The sequence below is a fragment of the Aristolochia californica genome, unplaced genomic scaffold, assembly GCF_029961685.1.
Source record: "Aristolochia californica isolate CCGP_79_NKW_82.1479 unplaced genomic scaffold, dmAriCali1.0.hap1 SCAF_2, whole genome shotgun sequence".
Classification (NCBI taxonomy): Eukaryota; Viridiplantae; Streptophyta; class Magnoliopsida; order Piperales; family Aristolochiaceae; genus Aristolochia; species Aristolochia californica.
Genome location: NW_027181881.1, coordinates 49760367 through 49787405, shown reverse-complemented (window position 1 = coordinate 49787405; position 27039 = coordinate 49760367). Strand labels below are relative to the sequence as shown.

General features: G+C 38.9%; 4 protein-coding genes across 4 annotated transcripts; 3 read left to right on the top strand and 1 right to left on the bottom strand.

Annotated features, from left to right (window-relative positions):
- The first annotated feature begins 3510 nt into the window (after positions 1 to 3510).
- LOC137955240 (uncharacterized) lies at positions 3511 to 9592 on the top strand. The gene is made up of 10 exons (XM_068802101.1): positions 3511 to 4476; positions 4580 to 4670; positions 4792 to 4949; positions 5035 to 5095; positions 5226 to 5305; positions 5475 to 6026; positions 8705 to 8824; positions 8912 to 8995; positions 9386 to 9471; positions 9589 to 9592. Exons 1-10 carry the CDS (start codon positions 3511 to 3513, stop codon positions 9590 to 9592), a joined length of 2202 nt encoding a protein of 733 aa, XP_068658202.1.
- On the top strand, positions 8180 to 10883 carry LOC137957353 (PHD finger-containing protein 1-like). The gene is made up of 6 exons (XM_068805115.1): positions 8180 to 8261; positions 9386 to 9471; positions 9589 to 9927; positions 10019 to 10231; positions 10304 to 10428; positions 10507 to 10883. The coding sequence occupies exons 3-6, from the start codon at positions 9602 to 9604 to the stop codon at positions 10560 to 10562; spliced, it is 720 nt and encodes a 239-aa protein (XP_068661216.1). The 5' UTR covers positions 8180 to 8261; positions 9386 to 9471; positions 9589 to 9601; the 3' UTR covers positions 10563 to 10883.
- Positions 10884 to 12516: 1633 nt separating this feature from the next.
- LOC137956463 (uridylate kinase PUMPKIN, chloroplastic-like) lies at positions 12517 to 16131 on the top strand. The gene is made up of 7 exons (XM_068803979.1): positions 12517 to 12842; positions 14064 to 14208; positions 14553 to 14606; positions 14718 to 14809; positions 14906 to 15132; positions 15474 to 15650; positions 15751 to 16131. Exons 1-7 carry the CDS (start codon positions 12649 to 12651, stop codon positions 15885 to 15887), a joined length of 1026 nt encoding a protein of 341 aa, XP_068660080.1. The 5' UTR covers positions 12517 to 12648; the 3' UTR covers positions 15888 to 16131.
- Positions 16132 to 21668: 5537 nt separating this feature from the next.
- Positions 21669 to 22808, bottom strand: LOC137957105 (protein MKS1). Its single transcript, XM_068804819.1, has one exon. It carries the CDS (start codon positions 22736 to 22738, stop codon positions 22064 to 22066), a length of 675 nt encoding a protein of 224 aa, XP_068660920.1. The 5' UTR covers positions 22739 to 22808; the 3' UTR covers positions 21669 to 22063.
- Between the last annotated feature and the right edge of the window lie 4231 nt (positions 22809 to 27039).

Sequence of the window (27039 nt, the reverse complement as noted above, 5' to 3'; positions counted from 1 at the left end):
AGTTTATTCATAATGTTATGCATTGTATGGAGTGTTTAGACTATTTTATGGAGTGTATAAATAATTTCATGGAGTTTATAAATAATTTCATGGAGTGTTTATGGAATGTATAGACAATTTTATGGAGTGTTTATGCAGGTATTATGTGTATAGATTATGCCCAATTTTAAGTAGAGGTCATGCTGATTTTTATATAAGTATTATATACATAGATTATGCTCAATTTTAAGTAAAGGTCATACCCAATCTTATACATGTATTATATATATAAGTTATGCCCAATTTTATGTAGAGGTTATACCAAAATTTATGTAAAATATATGCATAATTTTATATACAATTTATTTTATATATATATTTTGAAAAGTTTTAAATGTATGTTGAAGCCCAAGCTCAGCTCGAACTCGGTTAAAATTTTTGAGTTTGAACTCGATAACAATTTTAGGCTCGAAACGAGGTTCGGCTTGAAGTTCGACTCGAAATATTTAAGTCAAACTCGGCTCGAACATAAACAGGTTCGGGCTCGACTAGGCTCGATGCCACCCCTATGTGCCAATAACCAGGGTGGGTGTCTCCAGGAAACCTACAGCTCCGTTCAGTGCGTGGTGTGCTTCTAGAAGACCTACAGTCCGTGCATGGTGTGCCAATAACCAGGGTGGGTGTCTCTAGAAGACCTACAGTTACATTCAGTGCGTGGCGCGAGCCAGGATAGCTCAAAAATTTCTCCCATCCCTCCCCACGTCACTCAACTTCCATCTAACAACCAAATATCCTCCGGTGCAAAGCCGTATCTTATACACATAGAGTGACTGCCGGGAGCACTCACTGCTTGTGATCAAGTAGGCAGAAAGAGCAAATGGAAGATTTTGAAGGTGACGCCAGATCGACCATGGGGACCAGACATTTTCTATTTCCAGATTTCCACATCCCTTTGTGAATTGGAGGACCTGCGCGTGGCCTTGGTCTTCCAATGATAGAGGAAATTAAAAAAGATTAAAAACAAGAACAACTCTCATCGACGTGGATCAGCAGCTAACGGCAATATCCTGCAAATGATATTTGGCCACATGAAATATCAGATCAATCCTCTCAAATGATGATTAATTAGGATAAAGAATGTCGTCGCATCTGAAGAAATCTCTACCTACAGGATCCAACACCAATGCAACAGTCTGGCTTGCAAAAGCGAGGCGATGCGATTATGATAAAGAGATTGGGGTTGGGTCCAGAATGACGGGGAATGAGATAAGCAGTGAGGCGAACAGAAGGATGCGAGGCGCCATTGTCAAGTCAAAATCCACAAAGTCGTTCACTGTCGAAAGAAAACAACAAAGTGCACGTGAGAGGTTGAGTTTGATTGAGGGGAAATGGATTAATAAAACCAGGCATTTGGGAGGGAGACAAGCGTGAAAAGTGCATGTTGGAATATAATACACCTTTGAGGGAGCTCTGTAACCTCAGAAATGGAATTTAATATGATATATCCACCTTTTTGCTTTTAATGACAGGAGATTTCAAGGAGATATGGTTCAAATGCCAATGGAGGTTTAGGTAAGAATTGAAGTCTCTCTTCTTGCTCTTTATCTTCTCCTCTATATATGCAGAACAGCAGTGCCTAGCCAGGTAGTTCTTGTCCTCTCCTTTTTGTCTCAAGTACCTCTCTATCTCTCCGAAATGGTGGTCTTCCGTCACGTTTCAGTACTCAAGCTCAGAAGATACTGACTTCTTTGATGGAGGTCTGCTGGAGGTGAGTGAGTCGCATGCAGATTATAGCCAGTCGTACTTCTTTCATCGAGTTACAGTTTTTTTTTTTTTTCTCTTCACCCAAAACGATAAAGTTTGACCGAAATTTGATCCACAGCATTGAAAGAAACAGATGTTTTACGTCTTCATCATAAAGGTCTAGTTTTTTTTGTTTTTTCGCCTGTTAGAATTTCCGAATGATCCCACATTGCTGAAATTAATGGCTGTGGTTCTTCTCCCTCAAAGGAGCATGCCGCGTGGGACCCTTGATACAACCTCGAGCCGTGAAAAGTTGGAAAGAAGAAACAGCAAAAAAGAAGAAAGGACGTCTCATATTGGTCCATCCACATGAGATGTCTCGAAAAACCAAACATTTTACAAGTTTCTTAGGCCGATAATACCAGACGGTCATCTATTAATTGTATTCCATCTGTGTTTTTCGGTAGTATTTGCAAGAATCAGCTGGGCTAGCTACTCTTCCTTTTGTAAAATTTTTCCTTCTTCATGAACATCCGAGTAATGCAAGTCCTCGAGTTGATTGCCAGCCGATTCTTGCCCATTGTCAATCCTCTTGAGAATGTATTCTTTTCTCTTCAAACTCTGCAATCTCCGATCTAGACAGGGGTCTTGACCGGTCCCACTATGGGTAAGTTTTCTCCATGTTTCCACCAGATCTTTCCCCATGTCTCTCCGTCTTCTACTATAAAGTTGGTTCTTCCGGCATTTCTTCTTCCTGTTCTTTCTTTGTTTTTCCGTGATACTGCTACTCGCGTTCCTCTTCTGCTCCTGTTATCGTCAGCTTTAGTTTGATTTCTGTCTGCCTGACAAAAGAAAGGAGGAGATGTCATGTATGAACACCACAAGCTGAAGCGAGCAAAGTCTTGGAAATGGAGAAGCTGTACTGGGAATTTAACTGAGCAGTTACCTGACTTCGCAGATTTAATCGGTTGCTTGCTTTTCATATTCATTAGGAATTGGGTTTAGTCATGAAAGAGTTTTGGAAGATTACGGTAGTACTTCAAGCCTAATAAACCGTTCCTATACTTTATTTTAAATTATTTTTTGGATTATTTACTGTTCATTGGCCTTTGATTTTAATATTCGACTATATGAGGAGTGAAATCAAGCAGGAGTATGGTCTAAATCAGAGTAAATATGGGCCAGTTTCAAGCTTAGACTGGGAGAAACGGGCCGTGAATGGGCTTGGATGATGCTTGAGTACTGTTGACGTAGGATTTATCTACGGTCCCATCCAATGATTGATTGGAGAGGGCAAACGAGACTCATGTATAGGAGTGAGACAGGTCTATTTCACCCTCCTCCAATCAGTGAAAGGGATGAGACAACTCCTGTGAAGATCTAAGACTAGCAAACCTCAACTCCGTTATCTGGAATTATTCAGAATTCGTTCTGAGAATATTGCCATGCTTTGCTTACAACTGAAGTTTGATTTACGCTTCCACTGGATGTTCATGCAGTTGTTGCATTGAGAAGAAATTTAAATGCTGATTCGTCAATTAAAAGACATCTATTGATTTTGTAGTATGTAATTTCCTTTTTTGCTTGCATTTTTTTGCTGAGTTTTCAGTCATACTAAAAAGTGAAAACACTTACGTTTCTGATTTTTCAGCTAAAACAGTTTAAGGGGGGGGGGGGGGGGGGGGGGGGGGGTGGGGGGGGCTGTGTGAGCATCGATCGGTATTTTCCTGCAACTGAGCTTTGGGGGACGATTTGTCATGTTGAGTTTTGGTTTGAACCGAAATAAGCATGACAATTCCTTATGAGGAAGAAGATATCTTCTTCGATTCTTTGGACTGTATTCAAGCTCCTGCTAGTTCTGTCCCATCCGACTTGAACACAAATCCAGACGTGAATTTTGTGGATTTGCAGTACGAGATGTGGATAAATGAGCTGGGGAGTATTAGTGAACGCCGGAGAAGGTTTCTACACAAAACTGGTTTGAACGATCTTCGACCGTCGAAATATGGTTGCTCTCAAGAAATTGACCATGAGAATCTGCCCTGTGCTGACCCTGAGTTTCATGGAAAGGAAAGAGTTGCAGAAAGTAGTGAAACAACATCAAGCTCATGGACCGGCTCCAATTACAAGAGCAAGAAAGATTCAGGCTCCCGTGAAACTGCCATGAACAATCCAAAGGAATTTGATCATCGTGGAAAACCCCACTACTGCTGCCTGAAGTTAGCGACGGAAGGTTGCAGTAGTTCTGATTACGAGACACAAAAGAGTAGAGATACAAAAAGGAAGAAATGGAAAAGTTTTTGGAAACTATTCGGAAGTAGGAGACCGGGGGCTGGGGCTTGCAATTGTGGTGGTCCTGTTCTGAATCCTCAGATTGCGAAACCACAAAGAATAAGGGTAAGAAGCCACAAGAAAATGCTCATGGAATTCGCCGGTCTTAACATGGGACAAGAGATTCAAGCTCACAAGGGTTGCATCCAGACCATGAAATTTAGTCCAGATGGGCAGTATCTAGCTACTGGTGGCGAAGATGGAGTTGTTCGCATCTGGCATGTGACAGAAGCTCTTTTTGCTCTGAAGCCTTTAGAGTTTCTCGACAAGATGTCTCCTGAAAATTCTGTACATGGCAGAAGAAAAGCTATACATTCTGCTTTTGTCATCCCGGAGAAGATGTTCAAGATCGAAGAAGTACCAGCACAAGAACTACATGGGCATACTGGTGCTGTCCTGGATCTTTCTTGGTCCAACAGTAATGTTAGTTCTTGTACTCCGTCTCCACCTGCTTTATATTTGCTCACTTTCTTTTGTTTATTGCCAATTAATGAAGAAATTGATCTTAACAAACGTTTGGTCTCAGTGTCTGCTTTCATCATCTGAAGACAAAACTGTTCGTATGTGGGAAGTAGGTCGCAATGAATGTTTAGAAGTTTTTCATCATCAGGATTACGGTATGTAGCCTTTTAAGGATCCTTTCATTTTGTTGAAATGCAAAACCATTTTGAACCATTAGTGGAGCTTCCTTGTTTTCTTGAATTCATTGTTATTCATTGTCATCTCCATTTGAAGCAGTGACATGCATCCAGTTCAATCCTGTTGATGAGAGATACTTTATCAGTGGCTCTATAGACGGGAAAATCCGGGTTTGGGCAGTCTTGGAGAAACGAGTAGTTGATTGGGTTGATGTAAGAGACATGGTTACTACTGTGTGTTATCAGCCAGACGGGCAGGTGCTCCCCTGAAACTATTTATCTTCAAAACCGACGGATTCCCCGTTTAATCTTCTGTAACATCTCCTTTCCTCCATTCATGCAGGGTGTTATCGTGGGTTCTATCACAGGCCACTGTAGTTTCTACATTGCATCAAGCGAAACTGGTATCGATATATAAGTCATCTGCCAGATGATGCTCTTGATATCTCAATATTTTGTTTCAGCACTTGGGTTCTTTCTGGTTTCAACTGAAACCGGCACTTACTAGCTTAATTGAAATTCCTGATGCATAAGGTAATCTCTTGGAGCTAGAAGCACGACTATGCTTTCAGGGTGAAAAGAATTCTACCAGCAAAAGGATTACTGGTCTCCAGGTACAACTTCCAATTATGTTCTATTAGTTGGAATAATCATACGTATAAATGTTAATGTTATGAAAAAATCTGTTCTTCCTGGTTGAGAAAAAGATCTCTTAACTTAAAGCAAGTCTATCGTCTTCGTCGCGCTGTCGTAACTAAATCCGTATCTTCACCCTTAATGCAGTTCTCCCATGAGGATCAGCCAAAGCTAATGGTAACATCAGCTGACTCAAGAATGCGAATTCTCGATGGGTTAACTGTCATCTGCAAGTACAGAGGTATCAGAAACTCCGGGAACCAAACATCTGCATCATTCACTTCGAGTGGGAGACATATCATCTCAGTGGGTGAGGACTCCCACATTTACATGTGGAATTACAATCATTTTGCTGTTGCTTCGTCCCAGAGAACAAGATCCGTGCAGTCATGCGAGTACTTCATGTCTAAAGCAGTATCAGTTGCCGTACCTTGGCTGGGCAAAAAGGCCGACGAATCAAGCTCAGCTTGCTTCGGGCATCAAATGGAAGGCTTAGAGAGCTTCTCTCTTGATGGATGCTTTTCATTTGACAAGACATTGAAGAATTTTGCTACATGGCCAGAGGAGAAACTTCCAGTGAGCATAGTAATGTCAGAGGAAGAAGAGACATATCAAGGGTCTTCAGCAGCCATGGGGCAAGTTATAGTCACTGCAGGTTGGGATGGAGTGATCAGATCTTTTCAGAACTATGGATTGCCTGTAAGGTTGTGAGAATCACAATCAAAGAGGAAGCTTGTTACAACCCAGATCCTCCACAATTATATAATTACTGTCAGTTTAGTGTGGAGATACTTGCCATTGCCTGGGATTTTTGTGAATTATGTATATTTGCTCCGAAGTCCAAAGGGTGGTTCATCGATTGGTTCTAATGTTACCAGGATAACAGGGAGAATAAGTGCTTTTAAACAGTATTATCCGCAAATAGAATAAAAATAAGGCTTATGAGAATATACTGGATTTTAAACAGAAATTTTCCCATAATTGCTGGATTGGCTTCTTTCGTTTTAAATTATGAGTGGAGCCCCCTCCAGAGTCAGAGAGCCAATGGGATATTGGCTACACATTTGTCCTTTTAATCACATGAGAAGGGTAAATGATGCGGGCAAGCGATATGAGAATCTTAAGCATAGTCAAACTTAAGCATGTAGTGTAGTATCCAAACATGCAGATATGAGAATCTTGTAATATATATAGACTTTATAATATAGCCCTATATAAGATGATATAAAAAAAACTTTTATTATTAGAGCAAGAAAGGATTAGGATCCATGTGTTTTGTGAGGACAAGGTCATGGGGTAGAGTCAGTTTCTCCTAAATTTGACCCATTCGAACTTGTTTCAACCCATATTACAAAGAGGTGGAGAAGAAGAGGGTTCGATACTCAGAGGGACGTTAGTTTCCTATTGAATTTTACAGTTCTTTTGATTGGGTTTGTTGATTCATTGGTTAAATAGACAAATTTAACTAGGTCAATCAAGTTTTTACTTTTTAGTAATCTTTATTAATATGTGATTAGGGGTGACATTAAACCAAACTGGTTTGAAAAAGATCAATTCAGTTCAGTTTTTACTTAAGCTCAGTTTGAGGTCAAACTCGAAATAAAGCTCGTTAAGTATAATAAGTCAAACTTTGCTTGTTAGCTTGTGAGTCGACTCATTAGCAAAGTTTTTTTTTTTAAAATACCTTTTACTCTAATTGCTCTAGTTAATTCTTTCTTTAATTGGTTGATAGTTATTTACTTCAAACATCAAAGACGATCAATCGATTCAACCCTTTTGGGTCCTTCAACATTAAAGTTGTCGTTTGCCAATGAAATAAATACTATTGATGAAGATGTTTGTTCTTTCTTTTAAGTCTATTAAATTTGTTATTATACATGAATATGTTTTATTGTAAGGTTTTAGACTCCTTTCTGATAAATTACAGTGCAATGGTATTAAATTCATGACAATATTTTTTTTTTTTTTTTTATAATTTTAAATATAAGTTTAAGATCAAGCTAGAAGTCAAACTCAGTTAAAATTTATGGGGAATTCCCTCAAGCGATCCGAGTGTTATAGCAGGCATGGATACACAATAGACCAATCTTGACACCAAGGTGTGGGCGTGGGTTTCCAAAACCTAAATCCGAACCTGAACCTCGACTCCTAAGCCCGAACCTTAAAAAACCCAAAATATGAAACTTGACCTGACCCATTTACCGTTCCTGTAACCTCGTCTCTACCCCATCCCCTCATCCCCTTGAAACCCATCCCGTACCACTATTTGGGAATTCCCTCCAGACAGAGCCAGAATTCTAGCCGGCGCACGTCTGTTCAGTTGGAGGTGCAGATCCTTCGCTCATCTGCCCAAATGCCAGCTGTCGGCCGCCGCCTGACACTCGTCGGCGGTGCTCTCCGATCTTGTCGGATTAAGACGGGAAATCGCGTGCGAACACAAACCTTGATAAATCGTGTCGTCCTCCACGTCTCGTCTTTTGCGCGAATTCTGAATTTCGTTTCGAAACTTTCACGACGAAAGAGGGATTTTGTTCTGATTTTAACGCTAATAGAAAACGGAATCTATGCATTACCGTGGTTTTCTCTACTAATTGGAAGATAAGGTGTGGTTGCGATAAAGAAAAGCATCCACTCACTCCGTTCAGCGCATAGAAAGCGAAAAATTCGCCCACGAGATATAGTGAGGAGCGATCGAGAAGAATGGATATTCATATCTTCAAAGAAATAGATCAAAGAATGTGTACGGTGCAAGTTTCCTATAATAAGAAGGCTAGAAGCCGAGAACTGGCTTCCTATCCGTTAAGTCCTATATAAAGTGGGATGGATTCTTGCATTAGCCCGTTGCTGGCCAAAGTTTTATTTCTTAAGAAGACTGACTGGGAGTGAGAGGAAGAGACAGCGGAAGCCACTGTGTCAGAGGCGATGTGTGAAATGGTACTTCGTTTTTCTTGCGCTTCCTTTCCCACTGGTTACGCTAATGATATTTCCTCTTCTCTTTTCTGTCATCTGTGTTTTTAAGCATGCACCTTAGATTTTTCTTTTCTCTTTTGTTATGTTCCTCTGCAATTTTAAATTATGTATTTCTGTTGGATTTTGGTTTTGCATGCGTGAAAACTACAGTGATTCTTTCCAGAAGAATGCTTAAGAGTAACAGGATCGGAAACTCTTTTAAATTATTCTGGATTGTTTTGGGATCTTTCTGCTTGTGAGAATCCCTTGTTTATGCGAAATCCCAGACATTGTGTTCATTCTCGATTTGGCGTTCTGAATTGTCGACTCAATCAGGTTGGAAAACTCAAACGACAGGCCAACATGACTAAACTTTACAGTCCCAAACTCGTTGTCCAATAACTGGATTTAGTGCTTGCATGGTTCAGGCCCAACCTGTTTCATATCCTGCTAGAATGTTGTCTTCTGTGTTTGGTGGCCATATTTCCATGCATCTGTTGAAACCTAGGAGAAAGCTATTTGATTTACCTCCTTGTGTCTTTGGCTCTGTTTGTTTTGTTCACTGTGTTTGTCCTTATATTGATAAATCGTCTTCTTGGGATATATGGTGTGTTTTTCCTGATTTTTGTTATCAGTGTTATGATCCTACATCTAGTAAAGTGTGTGTATCTGCCAATGTTACTGTCTTTGAGAGTATACCTGATTTTCTGTTGTGTGAGGTTTCACTTCCCAAAGGGGTTTCTCCCTTGAGTCATCTTGACCTATTCCTGTTGTAGATGTCCCTAGCACTAGCATTAGTCAATGTCCACTTAAGCCATTACAAGTGTATCAAAGGATGCATGTGTGTATGTAACAATCACCAATTTAGGGCCAAGAATAGCATGTGTGTATGTAACAATCACCAAGAATTTAGGGCCAAGAACAGTAATCCAGAATTGGTGGTCAGCTATGTTTGCTATCCAAATTTCTTTGCGATTTATTTTTCTTTGTTCAAATGAATTACCTTAAGAGGCTCTCTTGAATATAAACGGTTAGTTCATCCAGATTAGTCGCTGGATATGAGCTTAAAGGCTATAATTGCATGTTTCTAATTTCAACTTGGTTTTCAGGAAATAGTTTGCCAAAAATGTGGTGACATAGGATATGTTGAGGATTTAGTTTACTGTGATGAGTGTAAGCTTTATGCTGAGCACAGGTATACTATTTTCTATACATTCAACATTTTTCTTTAAATTTTGAGAAATCATGGATCAATTTGTTGGTTTTTTTTAACTCTAATCTTGCATTCATTTTTCTAATCTTCTCAATACAGCTAGTGTTTGGACATGCTCCCTACAACCGATGAAGATATTATTTGGTTATGTGAGGAATGCTCACAATTATTTTCTACCAAGCCTCTGCCTCCTAGCCAGCGGCAAAGTTATTGCAATATATCTTCTTTTGAAAAGAACATGTCTTCCGAAGCTGCTGAAGATGTAGTGGATGGAGAACAGTTTGTTAGAAAAAAGAGGAGGTGGCTGATCTTAGAGGACTCTTCAGATGAAAAGATGGAATCAGTTCCAAGTGATAACGATTGTAAAGATGAAGGCGCTACTAAAATTTCTGGAGACAGTATTTATGTCTACTCTAGTCCAATTTTCAATCCTGTCTGGTGGTTGAGATTTTAGTGGCTTTATACTACAACTGATGCTTTTCTTTAGCCGTATATTTATCTCTTAACTCTTTTGTTTCTCTTCTTACAGGGGTTACTTCGATATTAATGGCCGATGTTATGGTAGAGTAGCAGCTCACCTTTCAAATAAAGCTTCTTCTAAAGTATTCGAAGGAGCAAATATGTTAGATAGTAGACTGCATTTGCAGAAGTTGCCTCGAAGTGAAGCATGGCCAACGAGCTTTTCTCTATCCCCACCAACTGATGACAACATTGCTCTTTATTTCTTTCCTGAATCTCAAAGGTACTCAATTATTTTTTCTAGCCTTCAGTTACATAACTCTTTTTATTGTTTTGCTCATATTATGTTCCACAGGGATGATGTTGTGATTGATGAACTACTGGATGAGGTTAACCACTTGGATTTGGTTTTAACAGCAGAGTTAGACCGTGCCGAGCTTCTTCTCAGCTCTTCTCTTCTGTTGCCGAAGAATTACTGGAGTAAGTCTTGTTAATTGATTGTACCCATTGTCTAGTCCATCATTATTTCTTATTCTATTTGGTTTAAACTATGTTCAGGATTTCGTGGTAAGTGCTATATATGGGGTGTATTTAGGGGGGAAGCAACTTTCTAACTCTAATCCCACCATTATGGGAGAATATCCAATGTCAATTGCTAACCATGGTTGGAGTTGGGGATCCATATCAGTTGCGTTATGAGATACCTATTGGTGGGATAGATGGAGCAACCAGTGTTATTCCAAGTGAAAGAGCTTTAATTTATTTCCTTCACCTTCACAATTGTTGTCACCGAGAAGAAGTTGGATGCTTCATCCATTGAATGGGCAAATCGCATATAATCAATCGGGTTTTTACCAATTTTTGGACCTTGTAGTTTGACCTGATTGAAAGATTAGGTTGGATTAAGGCTTGTTCAACTGTCAATAATTAATAGAAAAAATAGCATGAAAAGTTTACAATTAGAGTTTTAGTATTTGGAGTCCAAGATCCATTGTAATTGTAGCTTATTTAAAAGAGAACATGCTTAGGGTTGGGCATATTGCCTCAAGCCTTGTTTATTTTTAATTTTTTAATTTTTTAGTTGTTAGATCTCTCTCTCTCTCGATCAACTTACAATTGGTGCCATCAATAACAATCTTCATATAGTAAATTAGACCATCTTTCCTCCAAAGAAAGATTAATGTGGATAGTTTCTACTTCAAAACATAGTTTCTCAATTTTTTTGTTTACATAAAAAAATCAATATTGAAAGAAGCAAAAATTATATTTAAAATGGGTTGCGACTAGGGTTGGCATCTAAACGAGTCAAGCAGGAACCTGCATATGTTTGAGTTGGGTTTGATTTATATACTTCGAACAAGGGTATATCTACATTTAAAATTTTGTATAAAATACATGTTATATAAATTATACATAAAACCTCTGTACATATACCCTATATAAAATTATATGTACATTCTGTATAAAATTATTCATAAACACTGCATAATAGTATGTATAAACTTTATTCAGTAATCAAACACGAAAATTTAAATGAAATATCAATATCAAATTTACAATCACCCTAACAAAAATTATAAATCTAGTATACATTTATAAACTCCAACTCTCTCTCTTTCTTTTTGTGCAAGTCTCCACTTGCATGAGTAAAATTTTCACTTATGACAAAAACAAATGAATAAAACTTATTATTATTTGATAGAAAAATAATTGTCTAAACTTATTATGCCTGCCAATGTGACTTATTTAAAAATCGACTTTTATACACATCTTTCCCTTATTAAAATATGTTGTTAATTGCTCATTTTTTTTGCTAGTATATGGTCTAGATAGAGCCCGAGGAGGGAGAAAGGCCCAAAGAGGCCTCACCCTTTCCTCAATGGACAGATGGTTATGATTTAATTGGTAGTTTGACAATTAGTTTAACTTTCATATACATTATCGTACTAGTTAAGGCAACTTAAAAGATTATATTTTTTTCAAATTACTACTCTTTAAAGTAGCAAGATAGAAAAACAACATCAAACTTGAAATTGAAGAAGATTGGGTATCAAAAGAAAAAAGGTTCCATCTAGCTATGCTTTGAGACCTTTATTTTGAGCTCCAAGAGAGGTTTACATGTGTTTCTTTTTAGACATGTTAACATGTTTACATACACAATCAAGCTGCCACTTCAATCCAACTACAACCAAGTCTTTAGTCGTAACCATGTCCCATACACAAGCTGATGCATAAACTATAACAAAATCACATAAATTATAACTAGATCACACAACAAAAAGGGGAAAGAAGTTGGCCGGAAACGAATCGACAACCTTAGGGGCTCAATCAAACAGAGATTCACACTTCCATTGTAGAACACAAGGGAGCAAGCTAAAAAAACTGAAACAGAGAAAGAATATTTCGCAAAAATGATCCTATCACCAAAGGAATACTGAAATATCGTTAAATGCGGGTCCCTTGAAACTTGACACTTTTGAATGAGTAGCTTATACTGCATACGGCCCTGAGCCAGCCTTGTCGGTGAGTCCCTTCCCGCTCACCACAGAGGATAGCAAAGAAGTTTCAAGTGCCAGTAGTGAGGAAATTGCCAATTCTGTCACCGACTCACCGTATCTGGAAGAGGTAAATAACGGACCTTTCCGTCGAATCCAGGGGAACTGACGGCATCTCTTTTACAGTCATAATTTTTCGTGTCAGATGGCGATTTCTTCAGCTTTTCTTCCGTTATCCCTTCATACCCGCCCTTGTTCTTTCCCTATCTCTCCTTCTTCTTCCTCATCTTCTGCTGCCTCAAGTCTTCAACCGTGGGTTTTTAGAAGCTCGTCCAGTCGTCTGATCATAAGCGGCTCTTCTTCTGAACTTAGCCCATTTCAAGACCCGACCCCTCTCAGGTACTGTGGGATTGTCCATGCTTTCTTTTTCTCGGGCTGTTTGGTATCAGATAGACTCCACAACGTTGAAAGATATCCATTTTGTTTAATTGAGATATGGTGTTTATAAAGCAGTCATGGTATTTTGGCGCTTCAATGTAACTCTGTGTTCGAACACCCATTAGCTTTTTTTTTTTTTTTTTTTCAAATAAATAAGGAAGTGGGCTGTAAAGGAACTGGATTGCGAGTATCGTTTGAAATCGTGCCGGAGGTTAGTGTATCTGGGGTATATGGTTGAATGATCTTTTGTCGGATTTTGTGATAAGTAATTTTAACAAGGTGTTTTTGGGGATAGATTAGTTATTTTCTTCAGCTGATTGTTAGGGAGCATAACTCCTTGAGGGTTCCAAAAAATTGACTCAAGGTTTGGTATTGAGATGTGGACAACGTATTTTCCACTTCTCTAGGTTTACATTTGGAGAATGAGGACATGATTTGCTCCGCACCCAGTAATGAGTGAAATCTAAACAGCCAGTGTGACAGACGATGGTCATAAACTAACTCTTCACTTCAACTTTATAATTTCTACTTTGTGTGTTTGTGGATGCAAACACGTTTTCAGTTTTTTTTATCTTCAAATTCATGTTTGAAGATGTTTAATTAGGACCATCTAGGAGGGGTTCCCTAGTGCAGCTCTGCCTTAGCTCCCTGAAGTGCTTTTGTTGGAGGACAGAGTTTTAAGAAAACCAGAGGTTTCCTTCAACTAGGTTCAAATTCGGTTTTTCATTGTTGGCGTTTTAAAAATACTGTAAGGCTAACCTTGGGTTTCACAGGATAGCAAGGCCAATAGTTTCAAGCATGTAAGTCACATCCATGTATCAGGAGGATTTTGCATCTTCCATATTTTTGGTATGAAACTCATAGTTAAACTTTTTGACCAACGGTTGCCTAGACTTGGATCAGGCCAACTATTTTACTAGTCAAAGTAAAACAAAACCATTATTGTTCTTTCATTATCAAAACATATGATGTCTTCTTTTCTAGGCTTACTAGTTGTACTTTTAATTCACTTCTTTTCTGCGGCACCAGATGCCATGGTCATGGACTCTCTGCTTAATTTGTGTCAAAGGTTCAATTTCATAGTTTTCTGATCCTTAACTGAATAAAATGACTTTTTATGGATGATACATGTTCAGAACCCTTTTCTTTGGTAGAAGTTATTAACTTTATATTTATGATCAGATGTCCAGCATCAACCATGATGCCCTTTGGTTTAACAACAGAGGAAGCTGCCATCACAAAGCCATCATATAAATGGTGTAGGGTGCTGCTCAAGGTCAGTGGAGAGGCACTTGCAGGAGATCAAACACAAAATATTGACCCAAAGGTGTGAATCTTTTCAACAAGTATTTTTTTGTCTTGATAGAATTCTTTATAGTGTGATAGGGAAAATGTAGAAACTAAATATTTAACTACCATTTCAGCAATGTCCTTCAAGACCTCATGGTATCAAATCCTAATTGCAAATATGGCCTTCTGAATTTAAAAAGGCATTCTTGGTTATTGCAGATTAATATATTTGTGGTGAATTAACTGTGGGTTCCTTGTCAAAGGTTGTGCTTTTTGGTGCTGATATGAAATATCACCTTTCTCAGAAATGAAAAAGGCTGGTTGCCAACTAGTCAATAATTTCTATGAGGTTTCACATAACAGTTTCTTATACTTTTATAGATTACAATGTCCATTGCAAGGGAGGTTGCTGCAGTGACTAGGCTTGGTGTAGAGGTACCAGGTGTTCCAAACTACTTCGTTCTTGTTAAATTGCTCTGTGAAATATAATTCCTCGCAACTTTATACGTTAACAAAGTGGTACTTGTCACAAACAATCCTCTTCAGGTTGCTATAGTAGTTGGTGGAGGGAATATCTTTCGTGGTGCCTCTTGGGCAGGATGCAGTGGTCTTGACCGTTCATCTGCTGATCATATTGGGTACCCTGTTCTGATGCGACTCTTTTATAAACTGAACATAACTTTACCTTGAAACCTATTTTGATCTCCTGAAACTGGATTGCTTGAGTTGTGTAGAATGCTGGCAACTGTTATGAATGCAATATTTCTCCAAGCAACGATGGAAAGTATTGGCATTCCAACTCGTGTGCAAACTGCATTTCGCATGTCAGAAGTAGCAGAGCCTTACATTAGAAGACGAGCAATTCGGCATTTGGAGAAAGGAAGGGTTGTGATCTTTGCAGCTGGAACTGGTAACCCTTTCTTTACAACAGATACCGCTGCAGCCCTTCGTTGTGCAGAAAGTAAGTGACTATTAGTCCTGTCAGTAGGATTTTGAAATAACACCATAACTGTAGGAGTTGCATATTCACACCACCACTACTTTGTTAGTAGAGGTGCTTTGTACAATTGGGCCTTCTACAGTGGCATGGTAGCTAAGATGAAATGATAATTTTTCACCTGCTACTTAATGATATGATTCCCACCTCTAATAGGAATTAAAAGTGACAACAGGGAAACCTTTTTAAGTTATTATTCCACTTAGGGGAGTTTGATGGCCCCCGGAAGTTAACTGGATATAATAATTTAAAGAAAGACTTGATCAGTAGTTTTGATCTGAAATTCCATATTCTTCATTACTCAGTTAACGCAGAGGTTATGCTGAAAGCAACAAACGTAGATGGTGTCTATGATGATGATCCCAGGTGTAACCCAAGTGCTCGTCTTCTTGATACTGTCAGCTACCATGACGTGACTTCAAGGGATCTCTCAGTGATGGACATGACAGCAATAACTTTATGTCAAGAAAACAACATCCCAGGTAAGGGCCTGTATTATTAGTTAATGATTTGGTGGTAGTTCTCTCTAGGATTTCAGCGCTGCTTTTGCTGACTAATGATTATTGAGCCTTCTTTATGCAGTTGTTGTGTTCAACTTAACAAAACCTGGCAACATCTTCAAGGCTATTACTGGTGAGAGTGTAGGAACCTTGATTGGAAGGACATCGAATTTGACAGGAGATGAGAAAGCTTCACTCTGGAGCTGTTCCAAGTCATGACAAAGGGTGGACCATTTGAAAGAGGAGCTGTGTATGAGCATTCATCTTGATCAACCATACTAGACCACCATAAACGCTTGTACATGAATTTTGTAGAACAGAACTTAACACCTACTTTTCTAGCTTGGACAAAGAGCTGTACACATTAGTTTAGGTCAAGAAACTCTTGTTTCATTGATGAAAAAACATAATTGCAGAGTGTTGCTTAGTCTTAATTCCCTCATAAATTGAAACGGGAAACTAGTGAAAGGAGTTCAATACTGAATTGTGTTGTTATAATCATAGTAAAAAATCATAATAGTCAGAAATTGGGATCGAATGACTTAATTCAAAATCTCTGTCTTAGGTTCCCTGTTAACATGCCCCGTAAGGTAAAATAAGAATTCCGTCAACATCAAGCAAGTCAGATTGGGACAAATACCTGCCCAGTGGCCATCCCTGGCTATAGATTTCATTTTTTTTTTTCTGAAACATAATGGAGCCTTGTTATGACCAAGTTAAAATACTGTCGACTCGCAGAGTCCCAGAGAAGAAGTAAAAAGGCAAGACAACCAGCCACGGAAAACCATAACAACTTGAAGAAGAAGGCCTTCGCTGAGGGGGAAAGTTGGGTTGTAGCTCTCAAAGACTAAAACAGCAGAGTCAAAGGATTTTGAAGCCAAAATAGTTGAAGTCTTTCTCGGGTTAGAGGGGGTTAGTGCACAATGTAAGTTTAGGGGAAAAGTGAAAGGGAATATTAAGTACTTGTTTGTGTTAGTGTGCGCAATGGAAAATGTAGTATAAAGTACTTGTTTGTGTTAGTGTACACAATAAAAAATATTTTAAAATGAACGAAAGAAAATAAAAATAAATTATTAGTTTTAATTATACTTTATAATTAAAAAATAAAATTGGATAGTAATTAATTACTAAGTATTGCATAATGAAAAAGTTCAAAATATGAATATAAAATAAAAAACAGAAAAACGAGATTATAAAAAAATAAAACAAAACATAAATAATAACAATGGTTATTTAAAAGGAAAAAATAATAATAATAATTATTTAAAACGAGTTACTGTAGCTCGTCTTCCTCGCTCAGCTAGTGGAACGAATAATGGAGGTTGTAGAGAGGAAAGAGAAGTCGTCGGTGCAGGGGACGACAAGAGGAAAAGAGTCGAGAGCCGGGGAGAGGTCGTACAGAGGGGGCGACTGAAATTGCCGAAGGTCGCGAGCAAGAGAGGAGCCGAAGAGGTTGCAGAGAGGGGAGAGAAGTTACCAAAGGTCGTCGGTGCTGGGGACAATGAGAGGAAGGGAGTCGAGCGCTAGAGACAGGTCGTACAGAGGGCGATTGAAATCGCCGAAGGTCGGTCGCCAGCGAGAGAATTTTTTTTTCTCCGAAGCCCTCGTTCGACAGAGCCTTCATTCCCGACAGCCCGAGCCCGATGTAATTGAGAGAGGGAAAGTGAATTCAGAGCTCGACCCCTCTAAATTCACTTTCCCTCCCATTATGCCTAAAACGTGAAAAAGTGAAATACATTTATATTTTACTTTCCCCCTGCACTTACACTGCGCACTAACAACTTTTGACATATTTTACCCAACGTAAGTGAAATACATTTCACTTACGCTACGCACTAACAGGGCCTTAGATTACTTGGGTTGAAAACCTCAGTATGACTAATCGTTTAGATATGATAGTCATTGGTAAAGGATTTTAGATGTTGAACTGAACCACACGTTTACAATTGAGTGAGGGTGGTATTTATACAATTTAGAATAGAAAAGATATGTTTTACATGATAAGATAAATACAAGAGACTTTTAGGTTTTTATCCAATTTTTTAAACATAATTAAATAAATGACGAACTTTTACATTTATTTAGGAAAATTCTTAACTTTGACCGATCAATAACACATGTGTACAATCAAAAGTGGCATGTAGGCTTTGCCCTATTACGTGTCGCTATATCATCATGCCCACATCAGCACTCAGTGAGTTGAATGACACATCATCTTACTGACACGTCATCACCTATGTAGGATGTCACATCATAAAATACTTTAACACATCATCATGCCATGTCATATCGCGCCAAGTAAGCCCTCGTCGCCCATCTTATTTTTTCATTCTCTCTCTCTTGCCGTTCAATCTCTCTCCTCTCCTCTCGCCCTCTCGATCAGTTGTGTCATTTAACAAATGATAATGTTTTAGATCTCAAAGGTTAATTATAAGATTTGCTTCAGGCGCCAAGGAAAAGATCAAAAGAGTTTCCTTCCTGTTCTGAACCTCTGGGCATCAGTTAGGTTGAGAATGACTATTAAATTGGGTCCAAGGCCTGTCCCAAAATTATTAGCCACCTTAGGAAATCTATTTTCCAACTAATAAACTCAAGATCTTTGATCTAACTGATCCATGTGAGACTATTCCTTAATACTCCTCCTCACATGTAGGCATGTGGATAATTTGGGTGGAGTCCCACATACGAGTACTTGCTCTAATACCATGTTAAATTGGGTCCTTAGGAAACCTCATTTCCAACTAATAAACTCAAGATACTTGATCTAACTAATCCATGTGGGACTATTCCTTAGAAATGACATTGCAAGCAACCAATTGTCTGTCGGGAAGAACAAATGTAAACGCTTGTGATTCCTTGGCTTGTCAACATTCCATGACACCACATAAAAGCAAGATAAGTTGTAGATGACGATGCTGCTCAAGTTTCCGCACAACATAGTGGTTGATCTCTCTTATGCATTGACTTCCACCAGATTGTCGCTCTGTACATTAGTAAGAGCCCTGAAAACGCACCCTAAAAGATTGAACGAGTCGTATTCAAATTGAATGGAGTTAGGAATTAGGACCATCAAGAAAATGACTAGCGAGTGTTAATGCCCTGTTGCAGATAGACATCTTATTACTTGAACCTGCAGTATATCTCTTGACTTGATGAACGACTAGGACGATGACTAGGGGTTGATGGCGGGATACGTCTCTTTTTGCTAGTTTGTGCTTGTCATCTTCTACATCTTATCTTTCGGTGAATCTAGTTTTTGTGTCATTTAATGACATGACATCCTACATGGGTGATGACATGTCTGTAAGATGACGTGCCGTTCGACTCATCAAGTGTTGATGTGGTATGATAATATGGCGACACGTACTCGATTAAAGCCTCACTTTTGATTGTACACTCAAAGTTGGGTATTTTCCTAAATTAGTTTAAAAGTTCATCATTTATCTAATTATGTTTAAAAAATTGGGTAAAAACCTAAATGTCCCTAAATACAACATGGGAGCAAAACATGTAACGACTTCAGCAAATAGAAAGAAAAATAGAAAATAAGGACTGTGTTATTATTTACTTAAAAAAATTATATATAGAATAACAGTCAGTCGCAGGGACAACACTGAAGCCCCTGATATCATCGTAAACATCCATTCAAATCAAAATTAAGAAAAACACGAGTGATATTCAAATTTGATGAAACGAGTAATGTATACCCACAGAAAAATATAACCTAGTAAACCTTCCTGTCAAATCACAACACAAATCTTTCCAAACTAAGAATCGAGACCCTGAACATTTGGTAACCTAGCGATTATTTTGTGAAAAAATGTACATGTAGCCTACCAAAGTGGATTGTAGTGAAAAGACTTCAATGGCGTGCTAATGATAAGGTAAACTTGCACGTAATCATCAAACAAGTTTTTTTTCTTTCATCGAAAGTTTGGTCTTCATCGGTTTTTGTCGTCTCATCCCATTCAATGCATTCTCAATATTTTAAGGTGCCCATTGGAGAAAACTAGAGACATTTCGCCTCGTTTCTTATCAGAGAACACTCCAGTTTTCTTTTTATTTTTTAAACGTAACTTCTGCCTCGCCTTCATGGGGTTGGTTCATTGACTACTGACCTTCGTGGGTCGTCTTTGCAGTTAAGACATTGACAAGATGAAATGGTAATAAAAGCCAGGAGAGAGATTTGCGGGACCCGTGAAATGGACGAGTGTCGGTTGCTTGAAGAGTGAATGAGATTTTTTTAATCCCATGTCGGTATGGAATAGAGTCGTGTTCCCAAGCTTATATAAACGAACGACAGTGATTAAAATGCGGCTTAGGAGGTGCCGAGTGATCAATCTTTGGGACACCGTATGCATGAACCTGAGGAAGTTTGGGAAAATGGGATCACCCTCTACATAATTATTTGCTTCTGTTGGCTTGTTGATCTGCCAGTCGAGGAAAACGGTGCTCTCGTTTGCCAGAAAGAGAAGCACAAACTTCAGCTACCTGAGTCATCTTTAAAGTTAAAACAATATAGAACTCGTTTAGGGAAATTATATCCAATTTTTTCTCCAGAGAGACTGCCTGTACAGCCAATATGGGCGATGACTGTGGACTTCCAAAATATCCCTGCAGAGAGATTTCGAGCATACTTGCCTTTTAATATGGAATTGGTCGATAAAGGTACTGATAATGCATGCAAAGTGAGGTGGCTTAGAGAACAATGTCTCCAACAACTACACAGATTGTGCCTCAAATGTCAAAGACACCAAACACCATTAAGTAACACTAACATTTACAGACCAGTAATCGTAAAAGGATTTACTGGGCGAAGCTCGGATCCGATCGGAGCAGGAGAGAGCTATTATGCCCGTCGGATGAAGAGGAGAGGAAGTGATCATTCATGTGCAGTGCGCTGTGATCTGCATTTAGAATCAACAGATAGGAACTGCCATAAAAATGGTTTGAACTGGGGAAACAGAAAACAGTTCCATACGATACTTCTTTTCGTTTAATTTCTCTCACACTACTTCCAGCTTGCTGGACCAAATAGATGCCTTGGCTGCCGACTAGCTACTCGAAAGATAGGTGAAGGTGCATTGTCTTTTGGCTCTTTTTCTTGCCCACCTACATACCCTATTTAATGCAACTTGAGTATCAGAACCAACTCGCTATGTCAACCGGCCCCTTGTGTCCATGAGTCTTAAAGGGAGATATATACCATGGTTGATGAGCTAGCTGCATCTAAGAATGAGACAGAATTGGAATAGTTCATTCACGTGGGTTTCAAATGAACAATCAAGAAATCTCAAAGAGACCAGTAAAGGTTAAAAGACGGACTTTGTGTTCTTCAACTGCTCTGACAGAGAATTAGCTGTGAAAGCCCACCAGATTGGAGTTTTGGTATTGCAGGTAGAATATGAAGAAATTGTGGAAAATGGAGCAGCCCCAACTTGCCCAGAATTAATTGAAATCTGTCAGACACTCTATCAATTTCTTCGTTTCCTCTCTTCTTGCGACCTGTAAGGTTCGTTTCATTTTCCGTGTCTTTAATAAAACTATTTGCAAGTTGCCTTACTGGGGACCTCTGATAGAAGTGAGAGTAACCCGAAAAAACTTGTATACCGTGATTGAAAACGAAAGATGTTTCACTGATCTTATCGTAGCGATCTGATTAGAGCCAAAACAATAAGCTTAAACTATACTCTGTTCATTTTAATAGATCCAAAAATAACGCGTTAACGTAATTTTTTATACAAGACCCAAGCTGTAACCTGCTGGCTACTTTTGTAACGCCACATCAGCAAGTATTCTCTTTTAAACAAGTAGAAAATTGCTTATTCCGGAGGGAGGATGATGGCAAGAAAGGTAAAACAGAAAAGGGGCAGGCCACAGTTTCAGATCGAACTTGTGTAGGCCGCAGAACCACCCTAAAATTTTCTTATAATTATGATTCTCAAGATGATCTTCTGGACTCCATAAACAAAAAGAATCGATGAAATTATGAAGGGTGTGGTTACAAATTACAAATTAAAAATTACAAATTACAAGTCAAAAGTGTAAGACAAAAATATAGATTAAGAAAATAAAACAAAAGAGATAAATAGGGCCCACCTAGGAGGATAAGAAGAAGCCACGTAATCTCCATTGGGCCAGAGTCTCTGTGATGTGGCCCAGTAATAAAGGCCCGTTAAAATACCTGCGACTATACCACCAAAAGCGCCTCTCTTGTCGTCGATTTTTTCTTCTCGGCCTGATGTTGCTTCCTCTGCCAAGTCCGAACCCAGGTATAGGCCTCGATTCTCCTATGTTATGTTGTGTTTCAGACGAAGAAAACAAGCTACAAATAAGTGGGAAGTATCTCGTTTCTTTTCAGTTAAAGGAGGTTTTTTTTTGGCTTATTTCGCAGTCTAGTCGAAGAGCTGATTGAAGAAGTCAAAAGACGGCGACGGATAAGTTATCGTGGGTGAGAGGAAGCTGGCCGCGGTCGGACTGGGGACGAAGGTGCCTTCTATGAAATTCCTGTTCGAGAAAAATGGGCTGAGATCATGCAAGAAACTGAGGGAATTCGGATCTGCAGAAGGGGAGAAGAAGTTGGGAGAGATAGGCGGGAGAGAGGACGGGACCGGAGACAAAATTCCAGGGAAACTCCCAGCTCGATCGAAGGACGTCGGCATGTCTAACTGATCCACGATGTCCATGTCTCTGATCGCCATTTTGTCCCCTTCCGCAACTTGGGTCTTCTCGATCGTCGCCAACCGGGCAGCCGGCGAGAGCACACCGCTTCGGCTAGACGACACGGCCGCCAACGAAGAAGTGGATTCCGCGGTGGAGGAGAAACCGGTGAGACGTTGGACTAGCGTCATGAAATCGCTGGCGTTGGTGTGGATGACCTTTGGTGAGACGGTGTAGATGATGACGGGCGGGCGGGGCTGGGGCGGAGGCTGAGTCTGCTGCTGCAGCGGGGCGAGCGGCGGCTTCTTGATCTTGTACGAGTCTTTTCTGACCTTGAGGGGAGTGGGACGGGGGCCCTGCAGCTCTCTTCTCGGCGATGGTCTGCCGGCGGGATCCTCCGGCGGGTCCATGGGCTAGCATATAGATCGGAGCAGCTGGTGGTGATGGATACTAACAAGCGAAGGCGGAGGACATTCACAAGCTAAGAAATACAAGAAAGGCAGAGAATAAATATTTAAATTTAAACCACGCTCAGGCTCTGCCTGCCTGCTTCTCCACCCCAAGTCAATGGAAAAACAGGGATTATTTTAATATATTAAAAACGAGAAAAGAAAAGTTCTAAATTTTTAAATTTGTAATACTAAAATATATCTGATTATTATTTATGTTTTTGGGAGCCACCAGAAGACCGCGTGACACGTCAGACGAGCCGTTCGTGACGTAGATTCCTCCACGTGGAAAGACGTACGGCTGCAATTCACTGACTTTGTTTAAAGACAGAATTTACGAGATTGCCACTTTGACGTTGTAGTTTTGATCTGGCCAGACTCGTTAGTTGCAGAGATTGACTCCATAATTGAGCGAGGCTCAGGGTTTGCCGGTGGGGCCAAACGGAGAAATAACGCCGGGTCCCGGTTAGAAACTTGAGTGGGCGTCCATTTACGCAGTTAGGGACGACTGGGATTGTTAGAAGAACGGGAAACACAGGGCAGAGAGGAAGCATTGATGCATGAAAAACGCAGTATAGTTTTATAGATTGGATAATGTGTGTAAAGCGTATCATGGAGAGGAGGAAAGCTGGGAAGAGAATGAAATTGCAAAAACATAACACATCAGAGCTGCTCCCCAATTGTTGTTTCCTTGTCGTTTCTTTGTGAAGAAGAGAGAAAGACGAAGGGGGAGGTCTTCTCCCGTTTTCCATACTAGCGGGGAAGGAGTCATTCTCTTCGCTCTCGATTCTGTGTCACCCAAAAAAAATCCCTACACGGTAAATTACCAAGTCAATTGGTTTACCTAGCCAACCCGATGGGATCCACTTCATTTTAAATCATTTTTATCCTTTCATTTAATGACTTGGACAAGGGATTCACTTCAGATCGTATAACCTGGATGGGGATTAAGTCTGATTGAACTTCTGACTTACCTTGATACCTTAAGGAAGCTTTCAGGCGAATAGAATAGGAAAGTTGCACTCACTTTTTAGTCGCCCAAAATTGCAATTTGCCTCACATACACTTACCTATTCTTGCTGCCCTCCGCCTAAATAAATAAATAACAAATCTAAATGAATTTTATGAAAAATCAATGTCGCTGCAAGAATCCCTGAAAGTCGCATAAGAATGATTCTTCACCCTCTCCCATTTTTTTAAATCCTCCCTTCAATCCTTCCATTCTAGAAATGTGGACAATTTGTCCAGTTTCACAGAGTTCTTGGTGTTATAGGAATGGATTCCTCTCTCTCTCTCTCTAGAATGTGGACAATTTGTCCAGTTTCACAGAGTTCTTAGTGTTATAGGAATGGATTCCTCTCTCTCTCTCTCTCTCTCTCTCTCTCTCTCTCTCTCTTTCTCTCTCGTACTTGTGACACAAGAGGGTTCCCTTCTGGTTGCCTCTATTAGGAGTCTTTGGTTGTTATATTCATGCTGAGTTGTCAAGCGTAATGTTGAGTTACGTTGCTGAGTTGTAATACTGAGTTGTATAGTTTAAGTTAGCGACTTACTCGCTTTATGTTACTGTCTATAAATACTTACAATAGCTTATGCTACGTTTCTCTGTTCTTTCAATAATAACAGAAAGAGGTCTCTGTTTTTTCCTCTGTTTTCATACAAGCTCTAGAGCAGATTTCATCTTTTGTTTCTTATACAAATTCCAGAGTACATTTTATCATAGTATCAGAGCTAGACGAGATCTCGAGTTTCTTTCGTCCAATGGATTCTTCGAATCCATATTATCTTCACCATGGAGATAGTTCAGGAAATTTTCTCGTTACTCAGCTTCTCACCGGTGAAAATTTCAACACCTGGCGTCGCTCAATGTTAATGGCGTTAACCGCCAAGAACAAAGTTTGTTTCGTTGATGGATTTCTTCCATCTCCTTCTGAAACATCTTCTATGTTTCATTTTTGGACTTGTTGCAACAACATGGTTCTTTCATGGATTTTGAATTCTCTTTCACGAGAGATAGCTGCCAGCATCATTTATGTCGATTCTGCTCATGTAATGTGGTCTGATCTCAATGAAAGGTTTTTGCAAGGGAATGGACCTCACATTTATCAATTGCAGAAGTCTATCGCATCTCTCACTCAAGACGATCTTGTTGTAAGTGTCTATTTTACAAAAATGAAAGGTCCTGGGATGAGTTACTCAATTACCGTCCACTATCTATTTGTTCTTGTCGCGCGTTGAGATCCTTGATGGATATGCAACAACAAGAGTATGTCATGCAGTTTTTAATGGGACTAAATGACTCATTCTCACACATTCGAGGTCAGATCCTTCTTAATGATCCTCTGCCTTCAATTAATAAAGTGTATTATCTGATTATTCAAGAAGAACGTTAGTGAGAGATTGGATATGTGATGTTACCTGCCATACCTTCTGCTACTGTTACTAAACCAGTTCACCAGAATAAGTCTAACACTCGTAGACCTATTTGCTCTCATTGTTCCATACCAGGCCATACACTGGAGAAATGTTTTAAGTTGCATGGATATCCTCCAAGATATCGATCTAAAAACAAGTCTTTCAATTCTTCTAATTCTTTCAATATTTATGCTAATAATTTTGCGTCTGTTAACAATGTTACAACAGAATCATCAACTAGTCCTTCATTACCTTTAACTCCAGAGTAATGTCAATAGATTTTGGCATTACTCCATACTCAATCTTCCAATTCCTTGCCACACAATACTAATATGGTAACATCTCCACTTGAACATTTATCTGGTAAGTTTGATTCTGCATCTTCACATTCTGTTTTTTCTTTTAACACTGTTAAATCTGGTTTGATTCCTAGTGGTGAATGGATCATTGACACTAGTGCCACGGATCATATGGTTCATTCTATATTCTTTTTTGATTCCTATCAGCCTATTCATAATTCATTTGTCAAACTGCCAAATGGTCCCTCTGCTCTAGTTACACATATTGGATCTATTCACTTGTTTTCTCAACTTACATTATACAATGTTTTGTGTGTTCCTTCCTTCCACTTTAATTTAATTTCTGTTAACAAGCTTACTCAATCTTCCTCATCTTGTATAACATTCTTTCATAATTTTTGTTTTCTTCAGGACCCCATCCATTGGAGCATGATTGAGAAGGGTAAAGCTTGTGAATGACTTTATCTACTGCAAAAACTAGATTCACCTGTGAACTCTCCTAAAGATGTGTTTTCTAATTCTATTTTTGGTTTTAATTCCAGACTTTCAGTTTTTGACATTTGGCTTAAGAGATTGGGTCATCCATCTCCATCTTGAATGAAATTGTTATCCTCTGTTGTTCCACAAATTGTTGCTCCTAATTCAATGGTTTGTGATATATGTCCTCTTGCTAAACACAAGAGATTGCCTTTTCCTTTACAAAATCAGACAAAATCCTGCTGTCCTTTTGAACTAATACACTATGATATATGGGGACCATTTCAATCTTCTTCCTTGGATGGTTTTAAATACTTCTTAACGATAGTTGATGATTATACTCGTAGTACTTGGGTTTATTTGTTAAAATCAAAATCTGATGCTCGGGTTCTCTTACAACATTTCATAGTTCTTGTTGACACTCTATTTCACACTAAAATCAAGTCTATGAGAACTGATAATGGTAGTGAATTTGTCATGCATTCATTCTTTGCTAGCAAAGGTATAATCCATCAACTATCTTGTGTAGCAACTCCACAACAGAATTCATTTGTAAAAGGAAACATCAACACATTTTAAATGTGGCTTGAGCATTTATGTTTCAATCTCATTTACCATTGCGTTTCTGGTCTAATTCGATTCTTACTGTTGTTTATTTAATAAACAGAATTCCTTCTCCATACTTGCAAGGCAAAAGTCCTCATCAGTTGCTTTTCAATAAGCCTCTTGTTTATGATCATTTGAAGGTCTTCAGATCATTGTGTTATGCTTCAACTTTATCGCATAACAAAGCTAAGTTTGCTCCTAGAGCTCGTAGATGTATATTTCTTGGATAACCTCTTACCATCAAAGGTTAGAAATTATATGATCTTGATGATCATATTTTTTTGTTTCCCGAGATGTAACATTTCATGAACATATATTTTATTTTAAATCACTATCTCATAATTTGCACTCATCTATTCCAGTTGTTCTTCCTAAACCATTGGTTGATTTTTTTTTCTCAACATTCTGATATTATATCTCCTTCAAATGATCATTCCTCTCTTATAACTCTTGAATCTAAACCTTGTT